Below are 21,109 nucleotides of genomic sequence, written 5' to 3'. Positions count from 1 at the left end.
GTATTTGCATCAGTAACGTGCAATGTGTGTGCGTTCGTATGGCTGTGTTCAAGTGTGCTGCTGTTGCTGAACATTTGTCCAGTATCACAACAATGCATTAGCGGTTTCGACTTCTCCATTAGCCAGGACGGTCTGTGACAACTAGACCAACGCTGAGCGCAAGAGAGGAGCCCGTGTCCCTCACTCGCTGTGGCAGGCACATGCACGCCTTTACTTTGTATTAAAGTTGCGATGGATGATAAATTATTTGAAATAATACAACAATTTTAAAGCTGCTTTTACCATTCAGGAAAACTAAGCAGCTGCAGTGACGTAAAGACGCACTTTGATAATTAAATCCAAATATTTCTCGGCCTACTTTATATCTGTCCTTGCTCCCTCTTCTGTTTTGTCCCAGTTAATTAAACCACAGAGGTAGCTGTTGTACCTGACAACAGTGTAGTTCATCAATGTGTTACAATGAGAAAGGTTACCTCCCCAATGTGCGTGTGTGCGCGTGTGAGATGAAGACGGAGAGATTATTGTGTGGTTGCAGCCTTGAAAAGGTAACAAAGGGAGGAAAACCCTGAGGTTCCTCTATACATTTGTAAGCCTGCCTCAATACACACACACACGCACACAAACAAAGTACAGTTCCCTTCGGGAAGGCTCCCTTGTGCTGCATATTAAGAACAAGAAAATCATTTCTCAGTGATAAGTATTTAGAATCTAGACATTAATTAGAAAGCTACACATTAATTAGAAAACAGCCATCGGTGTGTATTAGTGTTCGTCGGGGCTCGTATTGTGCCAGCTTCAAAACGCAATTATGAAAACAAAGCTTAAACTGCGAGGGGAAGTCGGAGCGCCATGCAAATTGTAAAGCAAGATTAGTCATTGCGCTTATTGTCGAGACGGGGAGACGCTGAAGTGGGTATATTAGCAAACAAAATCTCCAAACTGCTGTTATATGGCTGAACAATGCCTCGAGCCTGTAAGTTTGCAGTTAGTGTCATCTCAAAGTCAAAGTGGAGGTGGCGAAATAATATGGAGTCAAGGAACAAAGACTGCTGACACAATGAAGTTAAGACCTATTAGGAGCAATGAATAGAGGGGTTATTAGTAATTCAGAAAAAGATTGGCAGTTAAAACCCACTTCAAGTTGCATGGGAACGGCACACACACCGCTGATCTTGTGTAACTCATATAAAAAGGCAATATTCATCACATCAAATATTATTAGGCGCTCTAATCATAAGGGTTTGGGATTAAGCGGCGCTTGTGGCGCTTAGTCAATGGGGGTTAAGTGGAGTTGCGACGGTGGGTTTGAAACGACACAACAGAGATTTCACTTCATTTTTCAAAAGTGTAAATTTGTGCAAACACTTTTCTATGGTGGCTCGCTGACTTGTGACGATTGGTTAACACTCTGAAGCTGTGTGTTAGGTAGGGAAAAAAAATCAATCAAGTAAAAGTTTTTGCACCAATATTTCACATGAGGATTGGTTGTTTTTGCGTATTTGTGTGTGTGCATGGACTTCAGTGAGCTTCCTTTCATCTACGAGTGTGCGCTCTAATGCAGCTGGGCCCCGTTTCTCTCTGTGTTCAATCCAGCCTTTGTTCATGACCTCTCGAGTTCTGTTATCGAGTCTCATGTTCCCCGTGTTAAATACCGAAAGAGCTCTGTGTGCATTTTCGAAAATGTGTCACATGTTGACCCCGCGTTTCTGACACTACTACAGCAGCTTTGCTTGTTGTTTTGACTGGAAAAAACGTCAGCGTGTGTGTGAGAGCGTGTGCGCTTGTGTGTGAAACCACATCTCCACGTCCACGTAGTAGCTGTGTTTTCCCAACTTCTTGTTTTGTCTGTAGTCTGACCTCGAGACGATGTTTGTACTAAAGTCAATCGGCCTATTGTTGCTGGAAAAGAATGGTGCGATATTTGTTTATTTTTGAACTCACTGATAAAGTGTCACGTGAAGATATGCTATGAGGTTAGGCCTACAATCAGGCTGGCTGAGTCAGTACTTGGTCAGGTGATCGGCTCACTTCTCTGGCTTACTAACCACTTTGCACTCTAACTTACTTGATTTTTAAGTACCCTTTTCGCTGATGATCTGAATGCTGAGCTGACTCACACAGTAGATAGATTCAGAGGTCAGAAGGACCTGCACACAGTAATAACAGTCAACTGACAGCTTGTTTTGCTGACTTACTACTTCATGCAAGTCACTAGACAAAACAGTGGTTGGAGACCGCAGGTCGCCTGAACTGATTGTGACCGTTTGCAATGAACTTGTGATCTTGTTGCTTGAAGTTGATGAGCAGGTCTGCAACCACTTGCAAACAGCTGCCATCTTCAAAGCAAGTTTGATGTGTCAAGGTGATAAAACGGCAATTACATGTAATGTGTGTGTGTTAATATGGTATAAGTTGTCCATCCATCCATCTATTCCGCTTATCCTTTTCAGGGTTGCGGGGGGCGCTGGAGCCTATCCCAGCTGTCATAGGGCGAGAGGCGGGGTACACCCTGGACAGGTCGCCAGTCTGTCGCAGGGCTAACACACAGAGACAAACAACCATTGGCACTCACATTCACTCGCACATTCACACCTAATGGCAATTTGGATTTTCCAATTAACCTATCCCCACAAGCTGCATGTCTTTGGACGGTGGGAGGAAGCCAGAGTACCCGGAGAGAACCCACGCAAACACGGGGAGAACATGCAAACTCCACACAGAAAGACCCCGGCCTGATGGTGGAATTAAACTCAGGACCTTCTTGCTGTGCGACAACAGTGCTAACCACCGTGCCGCCGTGCTGCCATAAGTTGTCCACATATACATAAATTTAAAGTAAACAACAATTCACATTAACTACTTACATTTAGAGTTCAGCTAGAACCTCAGATTTGAAACAGGAATTCCTCCACAAACCTTTTATATTGGAATAAAACCAGAATAGAACCAGATGACAACCAGTTTAGTTGAGTTCCCTGTTGCAGAGAGATGCACTGCAGATTGACTAAAACATGTTGACAACATCTCTAACTACACATTCGAGAGAACTTATTTTCAAATGCAGTCAGTGTGCAACAGAATTTTTACTCCATTCTGACTGAATCATCAAGGAGTGACTAGTCAAGTTGATATTTCAAATGCCTTAAAGTGGACCTATTATACTCTACCATGTATATAGTGTGATACAGTGGTAGTTACTCACATAAAACATGGCAAAAGCTTTTTTTTCTTCCTCTTGGCTCTGTATGACATCACTACAAGTCGATATCTGTTTTAAGCAGATGAACCGAGGGGCTTCGACAAAGCCCAGTCTAAGATAAATAAGGGTAATTTTAAACCGTAAATCATGCAAAGCTACTCTAATCAAATCCACAAATAAAAATATGCAGCTGGAAATGTGCATAACAGGTCCACTTTAAAGCTGTTGTCATTTTACATCTAGCAGAATCTTTGCATATATCAGAGGATGTAAAGGAATTATTGAGACATTTTAAAATGTTTCGGGTTTTTTCTCAATTAGGAGTTTTCAAAAGGTTCCTAAACATTTTATTACAAACATAACCACTCTCTTCTTAAACTCCATTCCTCTAAAGCAACAAAACAAAATGACTGGACTGCATGTGTACACACCACTACAGATAATGTAGTGGAAATCACCTCATTACTGGGCTGGTGTTTCTTATTGACAAGAAGTTGCTGCTTCAGTCACAAATCTTCTCTAAAATAGTCACTCGTGTGTGTGGTCTGGGTGTCGCTCAGATTGTAGGGATGTAAATTTGTTTACACAGTCACAGTATGTCAATGTGTTTCCTTAGGAGGATAAAAAAAAAGCTCCTGTAATGTCTGTCGTCAAATTTTTAGGTGAAGACATGTTGTTAAGGTTGAAGTAAGCTTAAGTTTTGACATGTAGTAGTTATGGTTAAAGCTCCAGAACATTTCTAACTGAACGTAATGCCCCCTGAAATCATGGACACACTAATAAACTACTGCGTGTACGTGTGTGCACGAGTGTGTGTGTGTAAATTGTGTTTGCCTGTGACACACTGGGACTAATTCAGTTACTCAGGGGTTCTGTAGCATAATACCTTGTAATGACACACAATCTCATTTTGTCCAAGGAGACACATCAATCTTTTGGATTTACTGTGGGGAGCACAGTCTGTCCTGGTGAGCGAGTGTGGAGAATAGTGTACGGAGTGTGTGCGTGTTTGTCCTGAGCATATATTTGTGTGTTTGTGTGTTAAGCAGTGGGAAAGAGGGAAATGGAATAAAGTGTTCAGACCACTGGAGCTGAAAACTACCCATACATTGGTTTGATAAACAGCAGGAGAGGCCACTGTGGTACACAGCTAGAAGAGGTGTGCGCATATGTCTGTGTGTGAGTGTGTGTGCCTGTCTGCATATAGTCGTGTGTGTGTGTGTGAGTGTGTGTCAAGAATGAAATAGAAAAAGAAAATGAGAATTCTGTTGTGGAGGTGTATGTGCGTGTGTGTCTTGTGCTGAAGTGCAAAATCAAAATGAGATTGTGTGTATATTGGGCATCCATGCGTCTCTGCGACTGTTCACACATATGTACGTGAGAAGAAAACCTTTTGTAAACACCCTTCATTCTGCTGTAATTCCACTTTTCTGAAGCACATCAGCACATTTTCTCCAGCTTTTGTTGCTGCTTGACATGATGCATTTTCACTTCTGCTCTTTCAAGAGAAAAACAACACAGAAAAGAAAAGATGAGATCATTGACCAACGGCAAACAAAATGAAAACGCAGTCAAGCGGCGCGGTCCAACGTGATTCTGTTGTACGACGTGGAAGAGATATGGACCGATATCATGCAGAATGACTGCGGACATTAGAATCTGAAGTTAGAGAAAATATACCTGCTTTCATTATTAGGTTAAAAATATGATGTATAGGAGAAGAAGAGATGTTGATCTCGAGTCCCATTGACTTCCATGCTGTTGCTATGAAACTGAAATTACAAAACATAAGTCTTTTTAAGTTATCTAATAACTTTGCTAATGAGTTTGCATCTCTCCATCTTTGCTTTCTGTGTCACACTCCCCTTTAAAGCAGAGACTTATCTATAACACCAACACCTGTATTCCTTTTGTAACATTAGCATTCTTAAGTGCCTATAGGGAATAAATAAATACAAATAACATTTAATAAAAATAATAATGTTTGCCTTATGCCAGATGCCCCACCTGATCCAACCCCACAGGGATTCGTGTCTTCTCCCAGGATCGCACCAGGAATCTCTTGATTATGCTATTCCCAAGTGACACCCTTATAAAGTGCGCACTCAATGAGTTTTTTCTGACTTTTTACCTTGCTTAGTCAAGGAATGTGCCATACAAATACATAAATCAATCATAATGACATTGATTGATCTGCAAAGAGAAACGGTTAAGAGGACTAAGAAAAGAATCCAAGCATGGAGGAAACTCTGAAAGTGAAACACGCCAATCACATACTGATGACTGTCATTTCTTTTCTTGAAATAGGACCGGCATGATTGTTCAAAGTCAAAATTAGAAAAGCGAACTGGGAACTAAGAGTTAAAAATACACATAAGCACAAAAGCTGTTTTTTTGCGCTGTTTTTCAGAAGACCGATCACAGTGACACACTACTGATGGCGAAATTTAATGACAGAAATTTTGAGCAGACTGCAATTAAAATGATCACTGAAGACGAATTTAAAAGTAATCCTATCAGACATAGAGGCTAATATAACTTCTAAATATAAAAAAGGGCTTTCTCCAAACTTTGTGATGTGATTTGCTTGACACTTTAATATTTACTGGGAAGGCAATGTTCTTAATATTGAAATATTAAGACGGGCAGCACATGCTCAAAAACATTTGCACAAATTTTACTGAAACTAGGGCTGTGCGATATGACCAAAATCTCATATCCCGATATAAGAATTCTATCGTCCGATAACGATATAAATCACAAAAATTTTACATTTTCTGTAAATTCTGTGAATCTCGGGCAGCTCGACTTACGTGAAGTGTTTCCAGCTGCGCGTCATGTAGCTGGAGTCGAGTGTTTTAACCGATGCATGAAACGATACATTTTTAGACATAAGTTGTAACGGCCGCCGTTTTCTTTGTGAGTATTTATTACACGGCGTGCTGCGGGGAAAAGCCAGTTCTAACGTTTGAGTCTAAGGTTTATTTTTTAGCACCTGGCGGCTCTTTTTTACTTCTCATCTGTAAATAATCTGCTCTTTCACGTGATTCAGTTTAGTTTGAAAAGTCTCAACAGGATCTTGAGCTTTATTGTGAAAGGTTTATGTGGAACATAAACAAGCGGACACGCGATGGTGTTACCGTCGTTGTTGCTAACGACAACGCATAAAAACAGGCGCTTGTCCGTCTGTAGTGTGGTTATATTAAATATAAGAGAAAGAGAGAACTTTAAGAAATTTATATAGCCACTACAGTGACCATCAAAACGATGAAAACAAATTGCCGTAAACGGTTTATTTTGCGACACCATGAAACAAACGATAGCGTAAAATGAAACAATAGACGTTTTTATATCGTCATCCGATATATATCGTTATATTGAACAGCCCTAACTGCAACAACATTGAGACACAAGCAAGAACCGTAGAATAAAATCACATCGCTTTCTGTTTAAATAAGAAACACCTGCCATCCAGCACCTGTATGCAGCTTTTTTGTTTCAAGTAGCTTGAATTGTTTGTTGTTGCTAGCTGACATGCATGAGTTCAGAACTGGCCAGTGGACCATCTCAATCCGGCCTCCAAAATCCTCCAACCTTAACAAACCTTCCAAAAATAAAATAAAAAACTACACTTAAACCAAGTCTCCACCTGCAGCAGCTTCTGTTAGGGAGGCCTTCCAACTCGCACACAGCAGATCAAGGACTATCATACCCAGGTGCACTTAAAAACGGCAGAGTCTGAGTGTGTCAAACTGTGGGATGAAAGCATCTGAGGACTGCCTGTAGTTTCTTCCCTTGTTTAGTTTTGACTAAAGTATTTAGACCTTCATTCTGATCAGTCCTTGTTACTCAGGGATACGTAATGTCAAAAAACAGGAGTCATAAAGTGATGTTGTATCTGCAGCTTAACATCTGAGTCCTAACCCTGCTCTAAGGCTAATTGATTTTCTGTGCACCGAGACATTAGTGACCCCAAATTTACCCCACTCTCAGCTGGCTAAAGTGTTGTGCAATACACCTTAGACACAATGGTTAACACAAATCTACGTGAAGGTCAGCACTAAAGTTGATAAGGCCTATTATTCCACTGTGTCGGCTCGGAGAGGGGACACAAATCACAGGAAACAAGGAGGCTAACACATAGGGGGCCTCCCGGATAACACAAATATGTTCACAATGCACTCTAACATACATTTTTTTACATGCTCATCTGGCTTTGTTTACATTGTGTCTGTGTGCATAGCGTAGGTGTATTTTGCTACACTGATTGTGGTTGCTTATATAAATACATAAATGAAAACAGCAGATAACAAAAAAGAAAAAAGAAACTGTTTTTTCTTGAGATTATTAAAGCCAAATACAAATAAAGCATCTAAAACCGTCACGTGAAACGTTTTAATCATCCATTCAAATCCCTAACAATGGATTCATGCGATATTCAACACAGTAATGGGAAGATAAATTAGCTTTCTGTTAAGTAGATAAGAACATTACTATTAATGTCACGAGGTGAAAAGAAGAAAAAAAGAGAGAAATCAGGGACTGGATAGAAAACCGTGAACAAAGGAAAGAGAATAAATTGGTGTACAAGTTCCAAGGTTATCCATTATAGTCCCCGGACTGAGAAGAGCAGCAGCTACAAGAGGAAGAAATGTTTACTCTCCTGTAACAAAAACGAAGAGCACTGAAATTTATCATGCATTCAATTTTCTGATCCTCTGATCTATTTGAAACCTATTGTAAACCTAATCTGCGGGCATCCAACGGCATTAATATTCATTTTAATTGAGATCTATAAATTAAAAAAATGCACCATCATTCCATTGGAATAATTTGTTTCAAAGTTTTTCGATACCTCTTGATATTAGCAGTTCAACTTCAAACTATTTGTTGCAAAGGACGAAAAGCCAGCCAAGCGCTCAGTCGTCACGGTGCAGTCGGCCTTCGGGCAATTCTTCACATGTGTTTCAGAGAGCTTTGAAACACATTTGAAACACAGCCTAGTCTTGCTGCCTATTCTGATATCATCCTGTCCACCTATTGGTCTGCTGGGAGCAACAATACAGTTAGTTATTGGTTAGAGGTTAGAAGATGGGATCATGTGCACCTGACTTTAACACGCTGCAATCTCAATGACAGAGAGAACTGCCTGAAATGCAACTAAACAGAGAACGGGGAGGAGACAGCTAATGAAACGTAATGAGCTGTAACAGCGGAACAAAGGACTTTTTTACGCCTGGAATCTAATAGCAAAGGTTGATACAGACACAGCAAGACACACACACACACACACACACACACACACACACACACACACACACACACACACTTAATGACCCATTCTGTGCAAGTGGCTGTAAATTCCTGTTTATGACACTGAAGCACCACATCTGATCTTGCTCACAAAAGGGTTTTGAACACACACACACACACTCTTTTACATGTCCCCAATGTTTAATCAGAATTTGACACCCAATACCAATGTCTTGTTTATTTGCCTGTCCTTTTTTGTTCATTTCCCTTTTTCCAGGGAAATTTTTCATTATATACAAAGTTTATTACAAAAACTTTGCATTTTTCAGCCCTTCAATGTATCGTTAAACGATCACATATTAAAATCATAAAAATATTTGAAAATACATCCCATATAAAACACTCACAAAGCTGATGAGACACCAGATAATGGTAGGTAATTAAGTTGGCCTCTATATTTAAAATAGCGTTTAAAAATCCAAAAACAATCGGTGTCGGATTTTCAATCCATGTAAAAACAATCCAAAAACAAATAATAAGGAGGAAAAATTATACCAAATAAAGAGCACAAGCAACAACATGAAGTCAACATCAAAAATATAAGGAGCGTGGTTTTCAAAGCAACAAGACCTTATTCAAAAATTCCAAAAGTTATGAGTGTGTATTTCCAATATTCTTTTTTCTTCATCCCATCCCCACATCTATTGCCTCCATTGCTTCACCACTCTCACTGACTATTCAATGTATCCATTCACAAGGTGTGAAAAAGCCTAGGTTGATGAACATCCAAGTTCTCAAGGTTTGAATTACATGGAATAAGAGGCAGATGACACTATCATTTTCTCATTTTCTGGGATTATCCATTTCTGTACCACCTCTAAAGCTTACAGAGAATGGTCCAACAAAGAGAAAATATCCAGTTAGTATCAATTCTCTGAGGGAAAATACCTCATTGATGTCAATCAGAGGAGAATAGACTGAATGTTTGAGCCGATAGGGAAATACGCGCTCATTAGAACAACGGTATACTTTTAGAACTAAGGTATGCAGAACAGCATCTCTGAAGGCACACAAGATTCAAGCAGATGTTTGGATATATTGTGCATGATGATGGCTACAGAAGTATAAGACCAAGAGCCACTCAGCTAAGAACAGGAAGGTAAGGCTATAATTCACACATGCTCACCAAAAACTGGACAGCAGAAGACTAGAAAAATGTTATCGAGTCCAATGAGTCTCTTCTGCTGCAACATTAAGATGGTAGAGTTTGGGGGATATTTTCCTTTCATACATTGGGCCCATTAGTATAAATTAAGCATTATTTAAATGCTACAACTTGAGTGAGTATTGTTGCTGACCATGTCCTTCATCCCCCTATGACCACAATGTACCCATCTTCTGATGGCTGCTTCCATCAGCACTTTCGGGATGTGGTGGAACGGAAGATTCACATCATGAATGTGCAGCAACTGTGAGACGCCATCATGTCGATATGGACCAAAATCTCTGAGGAATCTTTTCAGCACTTGCTTGAATCTATGTTATGAATAATTAAGGCAACCCTGAAAGCAGAAAGGGGCCCAACCCACTACTAACAAGTGACAGCAAAAGTGGCCAGTGAGTGTATATTTGCAATACAACATGCATAATATATATGACTCCCAATGTTTGGAAGTGTGAAAGTGAAGTCCAACTAAAATCCAAAATCGGAAGCAAAATGAAACTAAATTAAAATTTCCAGCTATTTTAAACAAGCTATTGTTGAACCAATATTAAAGAAACCAAATTTGGACACATCTCTTCCAAGCAGTTACAGGCCAATATCAAAATTACCATTGGTGTCAAAGATCTTGGAAAAAACAGTTGGAGAACAACTTAACAACTTTTTGGAGAAGAACAATGTACTGGACATTTTCCAGTCTGGTTTCCGCAAATTGCACTCCACTGAAGTACACCATTCTGGTTATGCTGGATCTCACCTCTGCGTTTGATACTGTTGTTCACAGCATAATGATAAATAGGCTGAAGGACTTGTTTGGGATTACTGGTGTTGTTTTAAAATGGTTTATGTCGTATCTATCTGAGAGTTCTTTTACTGTGCGTATGACTCATGTGTTGTCTGAAACATCAGCTCTGCATTCTGAGGTACCTCAAGGATCTGTTTTAGGTCCGATTCACTTTTTGCTGTATATACTCCCTATTTGTCTCAACAAATCGGCTCTGGATCGCCTTCGAACTCTACAGAATGCCGCAGCAAGACTTTTAACTGGCACAAACAAGAGGTCACACATTACTCCAGTTTTGGCTTCTCTTCATTGGTTTCCAGTAAATTTTATGGTTTATTTTAAAATTTTAGTTGTAACTTCTAGAGCTCTGCACGGTGAAGCTCCCCAGTATATCTCTGAACTGTTAAAACCTCATGCTTCATCCCGAACACATGGGGATCGGGCTTTTCAGGCACTGGCACCAAGGCTGTGGAACTCCCTGCCGTCGTCTTTACGCTGTCTAGACTCCACTGACTCCTTTAAAAAGCAGCTGAAGACATTTTTATACAAACGAGCTTTTGATTTTAATTTTGTTGCCATGATGCCAGGTCTCTCTTGGAAATGAGATTTTTAATCTCAATGAGATATTTTTACCTGGATAAATAAAGGACTAAAATAATTAATTTCTTCACTGTTTTTTTTATATTATTTTTTTTGTATTTCTGATTTTATTGTGAAGCACTTTGTGATTTTTATCTGTGAAATGTGCTATATAAATACATTTTGCTTACTTACTTACTAAAATAAACCTACAAATGATATAAGGATCAACATCACAGGAAGTACAATCCAGGACTGTTGTTCATTTATGTAGCTAGTAAAGACAACTAAAAGTAACTGTGCTACTGGCCAAGAAGAAATCTAACAATGTTTCTTTGATACAAAGCTGAGGCTACATATGGCCTAGCTGGACTACGGTGAATGTATTCTGATGAGATGAAATTAACTTGGTGGTGGTGGCGGCGGGGGGGGGGGGGGGGGGGGGGGGGGGGAGCCAATCTAATGTGGATTTAACAGGAGCAAATGAAATTAATATGCAACTTAATGAAACTAATATTGTGAATCAATTTGAACACAAAATTACATTTTTATAGGTACTCCCAGGTGAGTCACTGTGCCAGGCTTTTGGTAGGATTAGCAATAATAAAGCAAAGAGGATGGTTCCCTAGGTTCATCTACGAGACCCAGAATAAAATTAGCATGTGCAAAATAATTTATTTCTTCTTCTTTTCGGGAGGGGGTGTGTTTGTTTGTTTGAAAATATGAACTACTTGACCTTTCACTCTGTGATCATCTAAAGTTCTAAAGCTCAGAGTCGTCTAATTGTTGGGGTTTTCGCTGTATTGTTGTAGTGTCTTTGCCCTAAGCACCTTGAGATAAGTAATCTGGCCCTTTGATTTACTACATGTTGGATGCCATTCTAAAATTCAAAACAGCACTAGTAAAATTCTAAGAAAAAATATCTTAGACATGGCAAAAAAGCACGGAGATATCAACTGGGTTTAAGAAATGTTCAGTTTTTAAACCCTAAATTTATACAAGATTTACAACGTTTCAAAGATCTGTGGAAGCCCTCCACCCTGAAGCATGACACCTACTTGACATTTGGCAAGAATAGAAGAGAGCGCCCTCAAATGAATGCATCCCACGAGTTCATATAAAAAAGCAAATTGGCAACAAACTCGAGACATTAAAAGCTACACGAACGAAGACACGCACACATAAATGGTTTTGAGTGTTCTCTTCGGTTATTTAAAAAAAAAAAGTGAATGTGAGCGCCTGTGTCCCACACAAGGATTTCTCTGTTTTAACAGCTGACAAATGTCACCAGTGATGTCACCAAGACCTCAGAGGAATAATTACGACTGATCATCCAAAACTAGAAAACATAAAGGACACATTTTGTCTTCTTTCCATTACACCCCCAAACACACACAAGCGCACGCACACACTTTAACCTTAAGAGGACCATGTCAAATTACTGACAGCAGTGGCTGACCAGCTCATACAAAAGCGCATATTAAGCTTGGATTTTCAGTAACATAAGTGTTATCTGGAAGAGATTGGGTCGATTCACCCAATCAAATATTTGAATAATCCACTATTCTACTGAAGCCGTTTTGGTTAAAAACAAGAGGATTTATTTGCTGCCAACCCAACCCTTTGAAAAACAACAGCGAGATCATCTGGATCAGACACAGACCTCCTGCTGGCAGGAGGCTCCAAGAGACTGACATCTGCACACCCATACTGCAACACAAAGCCACAAACACAATTCATATACAGTGGTGTGAAAAGTGTTTGCCCCCTTTCTATTTTTTCATGTGTTTGTCACGCTTACAGTAAATGTTTCAGATCATCAAACAAATTTAAATATTAGACGAAGATAACAGAAGTAAATACAAGATGCAGTTTCTAAATGAAGGTGTTTATTATTAAGGGGGAAAAAGTTTGTGAAAAAGCAACTGCCCCCTAAACCTAATAAAAGGCTGAGCCAACCTTAGCAGCAACAACAGCAATCAAGCTTTTGCAATAACTGCCAGTGAGTCTTTTATGGTGCTGTGGAGGAATATTTGCACACTTATCTTTGCAGAATTGTTGTAATTCAGCCACATTACAGGGTTGTAAAGCATGAACCGCCTTTCTAAAGTCATACCTCATACCATATGTCAATCAGATTCAGGTCAGGACTTTGACTAGGCCACTCCAAAGTCTTCATTTTGAATTTCTTAAGCCGTTCAGAGGCGGACTTGCTGGTGGGTTTTGGATCACTGTCTTGCTGATCAGAACTGTTGTGCTTCAGCAGTTCTGATCAGCTGGTCACGCCTGGGAAACCTCACCACTGTTCCATGTTGTTGCCATTTGTGGATAATGACTCTCACTGTGGTTCACTCAAGTCCCAAAGCTTTAGAAATTGCTTTATAACCTTTTCCACACTGAAAGATCTCAATTACTTTGTTTCTCATTTGTTCATGAATTCCTTTGGATCACGGCATGATGTCTGACTTTTGAGGATCTTTAGGTCTACTCAACTTTGTCAGGCAGGTCCTATTTAAATGGTAAATGAACTAGTTCTTACATTACGCTTTTCTACTCTGGGCACTCAAAGCACTTTATATAACTTGTCTCATTCACCAATTCATACATGGCTTTTTTCTATGCTTTTCCTGTGCAAGTGCTTTCTATCTAACCTTCACACACATTTGTTCATATTCCAACGATCACTTCTTCACACAGGGCCATGTAGGTTTGAATTTTATTCTCCCTTATTATTAAATACCTTCCTTTACAAACTGAATTTTGTCTTTACTTCTGTTATCTTTGTCTAAAATGTCATTTTCTTTGATGATCTGAAACATTTAAGTGTGACAAAAAATTTAGGCGTACCGGCACAAAAGTTAGGCGCACTCAAATTTTTCCAACCGCATCGCTTATCGCTGCAGTTTTACATGTGTGCTTTCTTTGGGGGGGAAGTCCATACAGACAATATTCATTTCTAAATTATTAACTAACAAACTTGTGCTTGAAGTGCTTTGTCAATATTGTAGAAAGTGTTAAACTTAATCATCATCTTGGCCTCCTCTGACGACCTGTTTGCTGCTGTCTGTTGCTGAAAGGCAGTGGGGAGAGGGGACACTTGAGCAGTGCATTTATTGCAGCATATATATTTCCTGGATACACTGTGCTTTTTCAGCATTCAAAGATTGATGGCACCATGTCAGAGCACTGGCTATGAATTTCAGACGGATCAGGCCTTAACTTAACAAAAAAGTTATCAATAGTTCTTTTCATCTTTTCTCATTAACCACAGCTACATCCACTTCTCTCAGGCCTAGGCTGCTCACTAGGGCTGGGTATCATCACTGATTTCTATAATCCATTCGATTCCGGTTCTCAAAGTCCTGATTCGATTCAATTTAGCCTCAGACAGTCAGAAATATTATAATTCTGATCATTTATCAGTACTGATACATGTGAGACTCCTGGTCTGGCTTTTTATAGCAGATAACCTTAAAAATATTCTGCAATATTCTGCAAATTTTGCATAATTTTAGTTTAAAGTTTAAGTTTAAATTTCTTCAGTATTGAACAGCAGAAATTAGGCTTTCTTGTCCGAGGTCATTTAAGTGAAAAAAGAAAAAGACAGCGCTGTAAACAACGGTAGACTGGTGGGTAATAAGCGAATGAATAACGCAGAAAACAGATTTGAGACGGGAAACTGTTCTTGAAGTAGAGAGAGAGAGAGAGAGAGCTGTGCATGAAGTGTGATTTTTATCGTGGTGGAAGCAAAACAGCAAAAGTCAGAGGGAATTCATGATGACATTGATCAAATGTGAAGTGTAGTTTGCTGCTTCTTTTGCTGCTGGCTCGGCGAATTTTGGTTGGAGAGAGACAAAACCTGCAGCTCAGAATCAGCGCAAAAAAGACAGAGCGGACCCGACGCATCAGAATCGCTAAGCTCCGACAGCGTGTCTGTCTACGGGCCGTCAGGTGAGAAAGCCAAGAAAGACAAAGCTGATTCTGATGCGTCGGGTCCGCTCTGTGTTTACGTCTTTGTGTGGAATCCGTTAATGAATTGATATCGCTTTATTCAAGCTACTCACCTCTCTTTCAACTGGACCACGGCCAATCAGAGAGGTCCCGCCCCTGACTATCTCTGATTGGTTTAGTCCACGATAGGGGCATAATGTGTGTCTGTTGTTGACCACACGGAGAGTTGCAGAGATTTTTTTTTTTGTCACCCAAACAATTTTTTTTTTTTTTTTTTTTTTTTTTAGTCGCACCACTGAAAAATTTGGTCGCACTCTAGAGCCCTGCCACAGGAAATCAGGAAGGGGGCAAACACTTTTTCACACCACTGTACCTCCAGGTTTAAAGACCCGCTTAAGCAAACACAGCAGTCACATGCATTAGTGCAAAGGTACACAGAGCAAGAGTTACAGATATTTAAAAAAGAGGCTGAAGTTTTGAAGTGACTAAAGAAGTGACAGAGCCTAAAGTTTATTTACTGAAAATTATATACATATAAAATATAAGAGCAAGGAAAGTGCTGAAAAAAGAAGAAAAATAAACTGTGCAGTTTCAAATATTGTGTCTTTCAGACCAACCAGGAATAAACCAGCTGCACTATGGTGACCAATTTTAAGCAACACTTAGAACATTACAGAAAAATGCTGTCTCTGATGTGCACACTTGATGGCAGATGTTGCAAAAGACGATTTATTTAATTGAAACAAAAATCACAATCCTGCCATTTTGAACATGCTAAATTTGACACCGATCAGAAGTGTCAATTTAGATGAAAAACAGTGGCTGAACCAGTTAAACATACAGATTTTCTACTTGGATCAGCTCAAATGTGGTCTAAGAAGCTTTACTCTGGAACTGAGCTCTGCAGATTATGAACATCTGAAACACAACCCGCTCTTCAGGAAAGACTCCCACAACTTCTCAGCTGATGCTTTTTAGAATTAAAGCAGTTCTTAACCTTGGAGTATCCATCCATCATCATCATTTATGTTGTGTAATAATAACATCACTTCTCACATCTTTGAGGTAAAGAAGGATACTCTCTTCGCTCTAGAAGTACAAACTCGCAAGTGAGGGAATACAACAGGCTATATATTTTACTACCACCAACAGCAATGCTAGTGGTTATACATCAAAACTGATGTTACATATAATGACTTCAGTGACTGCAGACACTATATAGGCAGACCTTTGCTGACAAAACAAATACAGCTTTAAGCAGCAGCATGATAAGCATGATCTTATCACGTTAAGTGTGAAAATAAGCATAAGAATGCTGCTGCAAGTAGTCCAACAGATTCATGGAGAAAACTGGTAATTCTAGTAAAATCTTCAACTCCCTCACTGACTGTAATAAATGTAAACACAAGAGGTTCAAAGAAAGAGACGATGCACTGCTGATTATGTGAAGTCTACAACTTCTTAATGGTGCTTAGGAACAGCTTAAGCTTGTTTACTCGACAGCTAGTTAAAAAGCAGGAGGGCCTGAACACATCTGTACAAGAACAAATACTGTGTATTTAAGCCTAGAATGCTATACTCATAAAGAGGATTATTGCTTTGGTACAAGAGTACTTGGTCTGGGAGTCAAGCCATTAATATATAGAGCCGGAAGACATGCATTCGGATGATTGATGGATTATCCTCAGTGGAGGTCCAGCACTAGGAATTAGTCCGTCATAACCCTTTTTAACTAGTCTACTGAGAATATAGTGCATGAGTTAGAGGAGACATATCTGTAAACAACATAAAATTCACCCATAAAGTCCAGCTGTGCAAGAGGATGTAGGTCTCAGAGTCTGTGTATTTAAGACTTAATTATCAAATTTATATAAATTGACAAAATTTAGATATAATGTAGAAAAATTATTTTTAAATTAACTAGGAGTGACTTAAAAGGCAAGATCTTGCAGATTATCACAGCGATGATGGAGAAAATACATTTTTTTAAATTATGCTTTTGTAATAGTACACCGAGAAAAAACTGAGAGGCATGTTAAGCATGTTAGGCATGCCACTCCCCTGCTGATTCAGCTGCATTGGCTCCCTGTCAAGTTCAGGGTCCAATTTAAGATCATAATCATGACTTATAGGGCCCTGCACGGTGTAGCTCCAACTTACTTAAGCGATCTTCTTCTTTCTTATCACCCCAGCAGGTCCCTGAGGTCTTGTGACCAGGGGTTGCTGGTTGTCCCGCATACAAGGTTAAAAACAAAAGGTGACAGAGCGTTTGTATCAGTGGCTCCCAGACTCTGGAACTCACTCCCTTTGAGTTTGAGATCTGTGGACTCAGTCATGTCTTTCAAAAAGCAGTTAAAAACCTATCTGTTTAAACTCACTTTTGGTTGATTTTGTTTTGTTTTAGATTTTAATGTCTGTTTTCTGCCTCTGTAAAGCACTTTGTGATTTTATCTTACTATAATAGTGGTGCAATGGATCACGGTTGATCCGTAATCCGAACCGATCCCACTCCACGGTTCGACACGCACGTGATCTGAAGATTCAAAAAAAGAAGGAAAAAAGTACGTGTATGGTGCGCGTGGTGGGTCTGTCAAGCGATAGTTATGGCCAGCGCTAACGGTCCAAGTGGAGGAGCAGAGGAGTATTTAAGCAGCCCTTTGCTGCCCAGTCCGACCGGGCTAAAGCTATTACAGAAGCTATTGGGGTGTTTAGCTGCAGACGGGAGGCCGTATTCTGTTGCGCAAAACAAGGGGTAAACTATGATGAACGTGCTTGAGCCACGCTATGATATCCCGTTTGCGTCCACTTTAGTGGCAAGATCGTTCCAAGCATGTATGAGCAGGAAAAGATTGAAGTTATGGCTGAACTGTCCAAGACATCTTCTGTTGCCGTGACTACTACAAATGGGTGGACCTCCAGGGCAACGGAAAGCTACGTGACCGTGACCGCTCGTTATATCACAGCGGAGTGCGATATAATGAGCGGTATGTATTATTGTAGGGTCTACCTTACAATACAAAGCGCCTTGAGGCGACTGTTGTTGTGATTTGGCGCTTTATGAATAAAATTGAATTGAGTGGTAGATACAAAGACTGTACTGCCCTATATTGTACCATATTTTTGTTTTAATAATTGCGTGGAATGAGTCTTGAGTTGAATGTTTTTAACAGCAAAAAATATTTCAATAAGTAAATGTTAAATTTTTGTCTTTTTTCGCTGATCCGTAAAATTGATCCGATCCGTGACTTAAAACCGTGATCCGATCTGAACCGTGAGATTTTTGATCCGTTGCACCACTACTACATAAATAAAATTTTACTTTACTTTACTCCTATTACATTTCCACTTGATAAATACCAATATATGCTCATGAACATACTCAGATTTCATACACACATGCACACCATGTGAAGTGATTTTAAATACCCTTATTAATTAGGCATAGAGATGCGCTGCTCAAGTAGCTGAGCAACCAGAAAGAGAGAACACACCGACATGCACATGCAGTAAACTGGAAAGGCAATAAAACTGTATTCAGTTGTAACATAAATACTTTAAGCTGTGTTTTCTGTTAGTGTCTCCGTGTCCTACCCAGTGTTAATTGAGATGATTTCAATGAGAGGGTTCTTCCTGATCTTGGGGAGGTCCAGTCGAGCTCCTCCAAGTCTTCGGCCTCCATCTTTCTTCTGACCCAACAGACGAACCGAGTGGCCTGAAAAACAACAAAAACAAATCGTCTCACATAATCAAATGATCCTACTAAAACGCTGACTGACTATCACACTACTGTCCATGTGCAGATGGATGCAAACATGTTTAAAACGGCACTCTGAAGTATTTTTGTTGCTGTATTTTAAATGCCAAATCTGAATTGCACTGCTAAAGAGAAAAATAAATACAATATAACAGACGTAAGAAACATTTTGCCCGTATTGGTTGTCAGAGCACTTGCTCTCTCTTCAGTATGTCTCTCATCAAACTTACAATGCAAACAATGAGATTATATTTGCATTTTACCCACAAGCAAAATGCCAAACAGAAATCAAACTTCCCATTGTGCAAAATTGACCTCAAATAAATCGCTCTCCTCAGGACAATGAAGAAAGACATAATAGCAGATCGAAGCACATGCAAACAGGGTTTTTCCTTCTCAGAAGTGGACTGTGGGGCCTCTGGCTCTCATTAACACTGTTTTGGGGTTGGGAGGGGTCCTCAGCCGTGCCCATGCACACTATAAAAGTTGGTATCCAACAAAAAGCACAACCAAAAAGAACAGAACCATCCTATGTCTGACAACCTCACACAGACTAGGGGTTAACAAACACAATGGAAACACAGTAGGAAGAGGGTAATAAGGCAGGAAAAGTAAAAAAGCCACTGACAAAGTAAAAAAGGAGGGAACAAAGACACAGAGAGCCACACTGTTTGTCAACATTCAAAAGAAAAAAGGAGGTAAACTAATAGACTGACCAAGAATAAAGTCACATAAAAAAATGGAAAAAAACAAAAACTGATAATATTAGAAATGAAAAGGGGATTCCTCTACATAAAGAGGGCTACTTTACTCACAGTGAGAACTAAAAGAAATTATTTCTATTTGGCTATCATAGTGTCAACCAAGGCAAATGAAAAATCCACAGCTGAGCCTAACAGCTAGTGACGTCTAGCCTTTGGTGTGTGGAAATGGGACGCAGTACTCTCTCTTTAACCGTTTAATAGGCTGCTAGCTAGCTGAGTGTGAGATGGAGGCGCTGAGGGATGGAATTGTCTTCCTGTTTTCATCCGCAATACAAGGGTCTCTTGGGAGGGTGGGTTCAGAGCAGGAAGCATGGTTATCAATTGGTAGATAAAAATGACAATCTGCCCCAGAGGAGGACAAAGAGCCAATCGTTGAGGCATGACTGGTCTTAATATCCCAGTACAAGCAAGGAAATACAAAAATGTCCCTTGTGGAAAACAGCTGGGATTTGGACCACATTTGGCCCCACATTTTTTTTTTCCTCCCCTGGATCTGTGCGTCCACCCTCAGTCATGAAACAAGGATTGAAAACTCATGCATGTGCTAATAATGCCCTGAAACATTTGGAATATGTGAAATGTTAATGGCTACAAAAAGTCACAAGAGTAATTTCGCTGCAGGTTTGTGGTAAAATCTGTTTTTAGAATTCCCTCTTTTTCTATTTTCATATTGAACATTTATTTCTGCACGGTGGGAAAATATACTTACTAAACATAATTGCAAACACAGACTTGTCAGGAAAAAGCAATTACCAGTATGGTGCTGGATTTCCAGATGTTTTTTTCCCCCAAATAATGAGCTTGTCCATTCTAATAAAACTGGAAATTGTCATTCCCCACATACTCCTTTGCTCTCTAATACTGCACAGGACCCCTGTCACTGTGACTACCGCAGAAGACTCTAGAAATAATCTCACTGCCAGCATGGAGTCACTCCAGGAACGTACCCAAAGCCAAATTCAATTTCAGGGCCTAGGGGACCATGAATGGGAAGCAAGAGATAAAATAGCTAATATGACTTGCTGAAGAAAACCAAAGAACGCTTCACTATTTGTCATCTCAATTATAGAGTTTACAGAGGCCAACTGCTGTGATGGGCAACCCTGCATAGTCATAGACACACACACTCCTGTCTACTAATACCACATTTTCTTGTGACTGACTGCCCTCCTCTTTTTCCTTCTCAACTTTCCTCAATCGGTTCTTTTCTTTCCTTTAAATCTAAACTGCTAGAAATGTCCCATCCACTCATAACGTCCCACTAAAACACGCCAGAAAAGAGAAGGAAGGAAAGGGAATGATAGATGGATGTGAAGCTAAGATTTGTAGATGCTTGGATGATGATGAAAGATGTGTAGGATAGCCAGATGGATGGTTTGGAGGGAGAGGGAGAACGCTAAAAGGATGACCTGTTGACCTGTGTCTGATGTCTTAGAAGCAGAGGGTCTTGTTGAGCTTTCTGGGTTGATTGTAAAGTAGCAGGCAGGAATGGGGGAGAGGTGATGGGAATGTACTGAAAAGAGGGGACAGAGGTGGCAGATGAGAAGGACAGGAGGGTTTCATGTTTTTCCATTTATCCTTTCAACCTAACTCTTTATTAAAT

At 39.8% G+C, this 21,109-nt stretch overlaps 1 protein-coding gene across 1 annotated transcript in view; it reads right to left on the bottom strand.

Moving 5' to 3' along the window:
* cdkal1 (CDK5 regulatory subunit associated protein 1-like 1) overlaps positions 1-21,109 on the bottom strand; it is a 257,115-nt gene that overhangs the window by 154,024 nt on the left and 81,982 nt on the right. Inside the window, exon 7 of the mRNA XM_006795862.3 lies at positions 18,580-18,700. Within this exon, the coding sequence (XP_006795925.1) occupies positions 18,580-18,700 (121 nt within the window). The remainder of the gene's footprint in view (positions 1-18,579; positions 18,701-21,109) is intronic.

This window comes from Neolamprologus brichardi, chromosome 11, assembly GCF_056152115.1.
Source record: "Neolamprologus brichardi isolate AB-2024 chromosome 11, ASM5615211v1, whole genome shotgun sequence".
Classification (NCBI taxonomy): Eukaryota; Metazoa; Chordata; class Actinopteri; order Cichliformes; family Cichlidae; genus Neolamprologus; species Neolamprologus brichardi.
This window is presented reverse-complemented; position numbering and strand designations above follow the sequence as displayed.